The 9,831-nt window shown below is 49.5% G+C and overlaps 1 protein-coding gene across 1 annotated transcript; it reads right to left on the bottom strand.

Annotated features, from left to right (window-relative positions):
* Window positions 1-1,596: 1,596 nt before the first annotated feature.
* On the bottom strand, window positions 1,597-2,978 carry LOC123040577 (uncharacterized). The gene is made up of 2 exons (XM_044463379.1): window positions 2,299-2,978; window positions 1,597-1,822 (listed from the first exon to the last, which is right to left on the bottom strand). The coding sequence occupies exon 1, from the start codon at window positions 2,910-2,912 to the stop codon at window positions 2,340-2,342; it is 573 nt and encodes a 190-aa protein (XP_044319314.1). The 5' UTR covers window positions 2,913-2,978; the 3' UTR covers window positions 1,597-1,822; window positions 2,299-2,339.
* Window positions 2,979-9,831: the final 6,853 nt, after the last annotated feature.

The raw sequence follows: 9,831 nt of genomic DNA, 5'->3' as shown, positions 1-9,831 counted from the left end.
AGACATAATATATCAGGTCTGTGGTGTGTGAGTTATCATGATATTCCACAACTTATAATGTAGTATGAAATAATGTACTCCTTCCGTATAAAGTTAGTACAAAGTCGAGTCACATATTTTGGGACGGAGGAAGTACAAGAAAAGGCTAACAAACAACAATATTTTTTTATTTCCTGCCATGGGGTTTAAAAAGGTCAAATAGACAGTTTCCATTAGTAAGACAACAAGTAGTATAAGGTGAGTTGGTCATTGGCATTGTACAACAATCAACGGACCTGGGTTTGAACCCTACTATGCACATTATTTTTACTCGATCGGAAAGGAAAAACGAAAAAAATCTATAGCGACAGCGACGTTCCTTTGATCGGAAAAGGAAAAACAAAAAAAAATCAGCACGACAGCGACGTTCGGTGGGAGCAGGATCGATAGCGACAGCAACAACGACGCTCGTTACGCAGTAGGCTAAACGCGCGCCGTCGGATTCGAAACAGACGGCATCCGAACAGTGCGGATCTGTTGTAAATGTCCAGTCGGCAGGAAATTAGCTTTTGCCTTGCTTTGTCATCCATCAAATTCTCACTAACCAAACAGTGGAACATCTCTATGAAATTCCCACAAATAATACCGAGTCGACACAGAATAGCTGTCCATGTTGTCAACCAGGCTCCGCGAGAGCAGCACATTAAACAAAAGTGGATTCCTCGTGAGGAGGGATGGCTAGAAGTGAATTCGGATGGGGCAGTTTCAAGGTCCGGAGGTAAGGGCGGAGCTGGTGCTGTGATCCGAGATGAACAGGGTGCTTTTCGAGCGGGACTATGCCATTTTTTCCGGGGCATTAGCAACCCTGAGTTGCTTGAGACTCTTGCCTGCAAGCACGGACTTGAACTGGCGAAGGAAATAAACACACCGAAGATACATGTCGAACTGGACGCGCAGAGGGTGGTCAAGATGATCAATAATCCGCAGAAGGAGATGTCAAGTGCTGGCCCTTTGATTCAGGAGCTGAAGACGTTGTTGTCCTCGTTTGAAAGCTTCAAAGTCTCTTGGGTTCGTCGTTCTTCAAACGTTGCCGCGCATAGGTTAGCAAAAATAGGTGTTGGTGATGAACTTTGCAAGGTTTGGTTGGGGGTCACCCCGGATTGTGTGCTAGATGTAATCTTGGACGATATTCCGAACGCTTTTGATTAAATAAATGCGGCAATGTTTACCCCTCAAAAAAAAGACACAGAATAGGCGGTTGCGACTAAAATGACCCGCCCATGTCCAATTTCCTTGCAACAGCATCACCAAAATCCTCATTGCCTTACCAAACAACACAATATATACAATTTTTTATTAAATAAACCATAGGGAATATAAGAAGTTTTTATAACTAACTAAAGACAATCGGATGGATGATGTAAAAAAAAAGACAAGTGAATGTACATTCTGTGCTTATTAATAAAAGAGAAGGGGTGTGATTGTGCGAATTAGGATTGAACTGAGAACATCCTGATTATTGATCATGACTTAGTTTCTCGTGCATCGATTCCTCGCTAACTAAACAGGAGAACATCTCTCTGAAATTGCCACAAATAATACCGATCCAAAACCAGGTAGGGGATATAAGAAGTTTTTAACTAACTAAAGATAATCAAATGAATGTTCTAAAAAAGGACAACTAGATGTACATTCTGTGCTTTTTACTAAAAGAGAAGGGGTGTGAATCAGGATTGAACTGAGGACATCTTGACTATTGATCATAACTTGCTTTCTCATCCATTGAATCCTCGCTAACCAAACAGGAGAAGAGCTCGCCAAAATTGCCACAAATAATGCCCATCTGAAACCAAGTAGGGGACATATGAATCTTTTTAACTAACGAAAGACAATCGGATGGATGATATAAAAAAAGACAATTGGATGCGCATTCTGTGCTTTTTATTAAAAGAGAAGGGGTGTGAATCAGGATGAAACAAAGAACATATTGATTATTGATCATAGTTTGCTTTGTCATCAGTCGAATTTGCTAACCAAGCAGGGGAAACATCTCTATGAAATTCCCACAGATAACAGGTACCTACCCATTGGCGACACCAAGTAGGGAGGGGATTGGGACTAAAATGGTGTCCAATTTCCCTGAAACTCCATCCTGTAAACGCTGACTACCTAGGCAAACAGCAAAATATATATACAAGTAGTTTTGGCTAAATAAACCATAGTGCATATATAAGTAGTTTTACATTGAACTAATGATAACTAAACTGTGCCAAGAGCAGCACGAGGGAGCATATATATAACTAGAGCTGGTCGTCTTACAATGCGAGATATATTCATCTACGATGGCTTCTTTCTCCTCATTATTCTGGTGAAGAAGAAGAAGATATTTGCACGGCCTGGATCCCCGAAGCTAGGCCATCAACGGCGCCTGACGCCGAAGTCGGACGAATACGACAGGCCGGCCGCACGCGGTCCCAGTGCCGCCAGCACGAGGCGGACTCGCCGACGGCGTGCAAAACGGCCACCAGCAGCTGGCCTTGCATCCGCCAGCGCTCCGGCGGGTAGCGCTGTATCGCTGCCAGGACGAGGCCGGCGCGGTGGATGCTGTCGCTGAGGTTGTCGCGCCAGTGCGGCATCAAGTCGGGGTCGTCCGCGAGCCCCCGGAGGCGGAGGGCGGCGTCGGCCTCGGCGACGGCTGCGGCGGCGTCGGCCAGCGCGAGGGAGGTCACGCGGAGCGCCGCGGCGAGCTCGGCGTCGGAGCCGGAGGCCATGAGGGGCCGGAGGCGCTGCACCTCGTCGTACAGCTGCCCCTTGCAGGCCTCGTAGACGACGCTCCGGACGGCGGCCTTCAATGCCGCGGGGTCGTCGGCGTCCAACGCGCCGCCTAATCGGCCGCCGGTCGCAGCCACCGCATCGACCGTCGGCGCCGTCATGATGTGTACCAAACCTAGATCGATCCAGCGACCAAATAATTTCGAGGAGAACCGACGGGAATATAAAGACGAGAGAGATATCCAGCGGGCTCCCGGCCCAGCAAGGTCACGGATATGTTCTACAGGAGTACTAGATGTCAGTTCACAATGAAATTCTTAAAGAATTGGAAACTGTTGTCAATGTTTGCAACACAATAAATTTAGATTTTTTTTAAAAAAATAGAAATTTAAAATGTTATTTTTTTTTTGATTTTACTGTTCAGCATGAGCTCATATGAGCTTGAGCTGAGAAGGGTACTTTCGATTTTAGCCCGCTTAAGACAATTGTCTAAAAGAAAATAAGTTTTTTTCTTTCTCTCTCAAAAATATTAATTTTTACCTTGCTTAGATTTCAAAGGGAAAAATAATAATTTCCCTCCCTTGTTATGCTAAAAATAAATAAAGAATTTCCCTCTATTTGTAAAAACCTAAGGGCATCGTATCTAGTGCATCTGGGATAGTTCAAGCATTCGTGTATCCCTCAATTCCCCAGCCGGACAATAAACATCCCACACATGGGATCAAAAGCAACAGAAAGTTGCAAAAACACACCCGCCGCCGTTGATTGTTAAGTCTGCTAATTTTCAAACAAACCCCTCAATCGAAGCACACCTCCCAGTTCCCTACTGTCCCGGTTTGTCTCCATCCCAATCCCTAGTCACCGCCGCAACCTACGACAAGCACGACCACAACAACATATACTTGTCTGCCAAGATGCCTGAATCCAGTACATCTGATGAGTATTTCGAACAATCACCTGCGAGGAGAAAGAGACAAAGGATTGCCAAATCTTTTGGTAACGATTTCATTGTATACCTTGTGGATGACACTCCCAAGTCTATTGCAGAGGCATATGCATCTCCAGATGTAGATGATTGGAAAGAAGTTGTCCATAGTGAGATGGACTCAATTCTTTCTAATGTAACTTGGGAGCTAACTGAACGACCCAATTGTTGTAAACCTATGGGCGATAAGTGGGTGTTCAAAAAGAAGCTAAGACCTGATGGTACTGTTGATAAGTACAAGGTGCGGTTTGTGGCCAAGGGCTACACTTAGAAAGAAGGCGAAGATTACTTTGACACCTATTCACCCGTTGATACAATGACCACCATTCGGGTGCTACTTTCCGTTGCTACCTCCTATGGTATTATCATTAATCAAATGGATATAAATACAACTTTGCTAATTGGATAGTTGGAGGAGGAAATCTATGGACCAGCCTGATGGTTTTGTGGTAAAGGGTGAAGAGAGAAAGGTATACAAGTTGTTAAATAAATTGCACGGTCTGAAACAAGCACCTAAGCAATGAAACGAGAAGTTTGAAAGAATTCTAATTTCTACAGGATTTATTATTAATGAGGCCGATAGGTGTTTTTAATATCACCATGGTGGGGGCAATAGTGTTATATTATATATGTATGTGGATGTCGTACTGATCTTTGGTTCAAACATTGATGCAATCAATGAGGTCAAGTCTTTTCTGTCAAAGAGCTTTGACGTGAAAGTTCTGGGAGAAGCCGACTTATTAAGGATAAGAGTGGGATTACTCTAACGCAATCTCACTATGTTGAGAAGGACTTGAGCCGGTTCGGCTTTGACTTGGCCAGACTAACATTTGACGGCTTAGTCCATATCATGGTTGGGGATGGTCGATCGATGTTGTTCTAGAGAGACCGTTGGGTAAATGGGGCTGTTGGCGTGGACATTGCACCCCTCGTGGTTGAGAGTCGGTACTCGGGTGAAGAACAGGCGCTCGGTCCATGACACACATTCCTCCTTGGCTTGGATCTTAAACGTTGGGGTGGGCCGAACACAGCAAGGATTGGCACAATTCGATGCTCTTTGGCGCGCAGTTAGTTACGTCTCTCTTTGATAAGTCCTGGGTTGCGAGCAGACGGGCCTCGATACCCCGACGGCCCATGGCCATCGGGGTACCCAGGTCCGTCTGCCCACAGCCCAGGATGCGGCGCATGCCATGGGCCTAGGGCGACCATCTTCAAGGCTTCAAGAGCAAGACCCTCGTGAGGGCCCCCGCCTCGCGAGGCACAAGTAGCCAAGGCCATCTAGAGGCTCTCTCGTGGAGCCGCCTCCCCAAGATGCCTTTCGAGGCCCCCTCGCGAGCGGATACCCCGAGGTCACCAAGCCTCCTCGCGCTGCACGTGGGTGACGCGAGCCACGGCGAGCATCGCCAGGAGGCGTGCCAGCGGGCGTGGATGGAGAAGCTTCCCTCTTTGGTGCTAAGGGAGCAAGGACAGTGCACAGGTTCCCAAAGCAGCCCCAAAGGTTGCCTCTTCGGTGCTAGAAGACCAGGACGGAGGTCATCCTGAGCCCACCTGCGCGTCAGGGCTAGAAGCTTTAGCAGGCGAAGACTACTTTTGTCAGGATAAGATGTACTTCCTGTTCCCCTTCGAAATTGGGCCATTGTGGCAACCCTTCCCGCCTAAGTTTCAGGGGGAAGAGGACCAAGGTTGGTATAAGTATAGCTAGGCCACCACCGTAGAGAGGGGACAACGAGCGGCAAGAACACAACTTGTACTCTCATACTCATCCTCCCTCGCGAGGCAATCCAACCACAAAGTAGGAGTAGAGTCTTACACCGCAAGGTGGCCTGAACCTGGGTAAAACCGACGTGTTTCCTGTTCCTCTTCCTTAGCACGAACACGCTCTCGCATTGCTGTGAGGTCGCGGAGAGTAGGCAGTGTGAAGCGGAGAATTGTGAGCACACCCTGGAGTTCAAACCTTTCCTGAATTCCTAGAGCCCAGGTTCCGACATTTGGCGCGCCAGGTAGGGGTGTGCCTGAGTTTTTCTGCTTTGCTCTAGTCCCCGCTCCACCGTCGCCATTGCCGACACTTTCGTGCCCGTGTAGAGCGCCGGGCTGCTCGCGCCGCCCAGACGGAGCCTGCGGGCCATGGTGGCTACCGCCACTCCGCCTCGGCCGTGGCTGCGGCCGTCGCCCATGGCGCCCTCGGGGCGCCATGGGTTGCCTAGCCTTCACCGTCGAGCTGCGATGTGTGGACTGGCCAACAAGATTCAGGCCGGAGCTGCCCCCTCCCTACGACGGCGCCATCGACCCTATTGAGTTTCTCCAACTCTATGCAAAGGGCATCGCGGCGGCTAGCGGAGGTCCCAGGGCTATGGCAAACTAGTTCCCGTTGGCTCTCGCGAGGGGGCCCCGCTCCTGGCTCCGCAGCCTCCCGAGAGGCTCGATTTCCTCCTGGAGCGAGCTCCGCCACCGGTTTGCCGTGTGCTTCGCGCTTCCGGGGCTCCCCACGGTTGCGTGTATCCTCGATGGGTCTGAGGCGCCAGCGTCCAGCCGCCACTCCAAGCAGCTCTTTCGCGGGCTCGACCCCGCACAGCCCAAGCCGGGAGTCACGAGGCCTCGCGCACGGCCGGAGTGCGCCATCACCATCGATTCCCGAGATCACCCAAGTCGGCAGCCGCCGCCGGCGCGCTTCATATGCTATGCACTCCCACCATCAGCAACGTCGCGGTCACCAAGACCCTTATCGACGGAGGGGCCGGCCTCAACGTAATCCCCATCGCGACCTTCGAGACTCTCTAGGTGCCCTACGACCAACTGGTGCCGACCAGGCCCTTCTCTGGGGTGACAAACAGGTCGACCGTCCCCTTGGGGCAGGTGTGTCTCCCTGTCACATTCGACACTCACAGTAACTACCGCACCGAGCTCGGGACTTTGACGTGGCCCACATTGGCCTCCCTTACAACGCCATCTTGGGGGTACCCCGCGCTCGCCAAGTTCATGACAACGACCCACCCTAGCTATAATGTCGTCAAGATGCCCGGCAGCAACGGTGTCATCACCGTGATTGGGAGCAAGGAAGACACGGTCCGGGCCCTCAAGTGCTCCTATAGAGTTGCGACGGCTTCGTGCCCGGATGACGAGAGAGCTTCAGGAGTGTAACGCCCTCGATGCGGCTATATCTCCCACGTGTCGAAGCACGACTTAGAGGCATAACCGCATTGAAAGCAATGTCGCAAGTGAGGTAATCTTCACACAACCCATGTAATACATAAGGGAAAGAGATACATAGTTGGCTTACAATCGCCACTTCACACAATTACATGAATAAAGCATTACATCATCCAGATACAATCAAGGTCCGACTACGGAACCAAAATAAAAGAAGAACCCCAAATGCGACAAAGGTCCCCGATCGACCCCAACTGGGCTCCACTACTGATCAACTAGAACGAAACAACACAAAGGGCAAGATCTTCATCGAGCTCCTCCTTGAGCTTGGTTGCGTCATCTGCACGGTAACATAGGCACCTGCAAACTGGTTTTGGAAGTATCTGTGAGCCACGGGGACTCAGCAATCTCGCACCCGCGAGATCAAGACTATTTAAGCTTATAGGAAGGATGGAGTAATGAGGTGGAGCTGCAGCAAGCGACTAGCATATATGGTGGCTAACATACGCAAATGAGAGCGAGAAGAGAAGGCAAAGCACGGTCGATAAAAGTATGATCAAGAAGTGATCCTATAACAACCTACGTCAGACATAACTCCAACAACCATGTTCACTTCCCGGACCCCGCCGAGAAGAGACCATCACGGTTACACACGCGGTTGGTGTATTTTAAATAAGGTCAACTTCGGGTTTTCTACAACCGGACGTTAACAAATTCCCATCTGCCCATAACCGCGGGCACGGCTTTCGAAAGTTCAATCCCTGCAGGGGAGTCCCAACTTAGCCCATGACAAGCTCTCACGGTCAACGAAGGAATAGACCTCCACCCGAGACATTCCGATCAGACTCGGTATCCCGGTACAACAAGACATTTCGACAGGGTAAAACTAAACCAGCAACACCGCCCGAATGTGCCGACAAATCCCGATAGGAGCTGCACATATCTCTTTCTCAGGGCACACTCAGATTGTCCTAGGTACGGGTAGGCCAGCCCAGAGTTGCCCCTGGTAGCCACCGGTAGCTGACAGGTGGACCAACACTCAGAGGAGCACTGGCCCGGGGGGTAAAATAATGATGACCCTTGAGTCCGCGAAACCCAAGGGAAAAAGAGGCTAGGTGGCGAATGGTAAAACCAAAGTTGGGCATTGCTGGAGAAGCTTTACTTAAGGCGAACTGTCAAGGGGTTCCCATTATAGCCCAACCGCGTAAGGGACGCAAAATCCGGGAACATAACACCGATATGACGGAAACTAGGGCGGCAAGAGTGGAACAAAACACCAGGCATAAGGCCGAGCCTTCCACCCTTTACCAAGTATATAGATGCATTAATTAAGTAAGATATATTGTGATATCCCAACAAGTAAACATGTTCCAACAAGGAACAACATCTCCATGTTCCAACAAGGAACAAACTTCAATCTTCACCTGCAACTAACAACGCTATAAGAGGGGCTAAGCAAAGCGGTAACATAGCCAATCAACGGTTTGCTAGGACATGGTGGGTTAAAGGCTGAACATGGCAATTTGGGAGGCTGACAAGCAAGTGGTAGGCATCGTAGCAATGGCATAGCAAAAGAGCGAGCAAACTAGCATAGCAAAGATAGTAGTGATTTCGAGGGTATGATCATCTTGCCTGAAATCCCGCAAGGAAGAAGAACGAGTCCATGAAGAAGACAAACGGACGTAGACGAACGAATCCTCACAACCTCGACGTTATCGGAACCAACCCGAAGAAGCAAACACCGGAAAAGAAGCACACAACATAGTAAACAACCAACACATCAACATGGCATGATGCACAAACGAGTATGAGGCATGTCCGGTTTAAATATGCATGGCATGGGAAAGTGCACAAACAATCCTACAAATTAAGTGGAGCTCAATATGCAACGAGTTGCATATTGACGAAACACCACAACAAGTTATTTAGTTCGATCTCGTTTATGTACCCAACAATATTAAATGTTGTTAAGCATGGCAAGAGGGTGAAGCAAATGAAAACTACCTATCTAGTCAAGGTTAAATGAGGCCGGAAGCAACAAACAACAATTCCGGAGAATCCCCATATACATTTAGCAATTTAATGCAACAACAAGTTTAAACATTTTAAATGTTGTTATCATGATGCGGATGACATATACAAGTTTTATGCAATTTTATGAAAATGTTGACATGAGCATGATACGAGGCATTTGGTCACCATGGCGGAATGAAAAGGGTGCCACGGCGGCGAGACAAAAATGGTGCCACGGCAACATTCCGGTCCCGGTAACTCATGGAGATACCGGTGCAAAAGGAGGCGTGCGGATGTGCGCAACATGCTAGAGATGGTGGGGTGCTCCCGACTACCGGGTGTCCCACCGGATAGTGGCATGGAAACGAGGAACGTGCACGAAACAAACGGGCACGGTGCAAAAACGGGCATCTCATTCAACACATGCATTCGGTCCACGGCGGTCGTTCTCGGCGGTTATACCTTTGAAGCGTGCGTTTTCGGGGCGGATCGAGTTCGGTACGATGTAGAGGAAGTAGACGTTCTCGGGTCGTCGTGGGAAGTAGTTGTACACGGGTCTTCGAGCGACGGTAGATGGTACACGTTTTTCGGAGAGGTACTTGGCGGACCATGTAGTCGATCTCGGCGCATCCGAAGGGGTACTTGACGAAATCCACCTCGGATGTAGTCGTACACGGCGTCGGTAGAGGAACTTGGCGTACCCATGTGCTTCACGGGTCGTCGTTGAACTTGACGAAATCCATCCGCAGGTAGCCGTCTGTGGTCGTACTCATGTTGGCGTGCAACCCGATGGTCTCGAGGATCGTAGTCGAACTTGGCGGTCCATATGGTCACCGAAACGAAGCAACACGAGGGCCTTGAGTGGGCAGCAGCAAGGACAGGCGGTGCGTGAGCAGCGGCAGGAAGCGGGCACGCTCAAGGAGAGCAGCAGAGGG

The sequence above is a fragment of the Triticum aestivum genome, chromosome 2B (assembly GCF_018294505.1).
Source record: "Triticum aestivum cultivar Chinese Spring chromosome 2B, IWGSC CS RefSeq v2.1, whole genome shotgun sequence".
NCBI classification, from domain to species: domain Eukaryota; kingdom Viridiplantae; phylum Streptophyta; class Magnoliopsida; order Poales; family Poaceae; genus Triticum; species Triticum aestivum.
The sequence above is the reverse complement of the archived record's forward strand: the minus strand, read 5'-3'. Positions and strand labels throughout refer to the sequence as shown.

Bases quoted from the DNA above. Each gene is read 5' to 3' on its own strand.
- LOC123040577 (XM_044463379.1), bottom strand. From the start codon at position 2,912: ATGACGGCGCCGACGGTCGATGCGGTGGCTGCGACCGGCGGCCGATTA.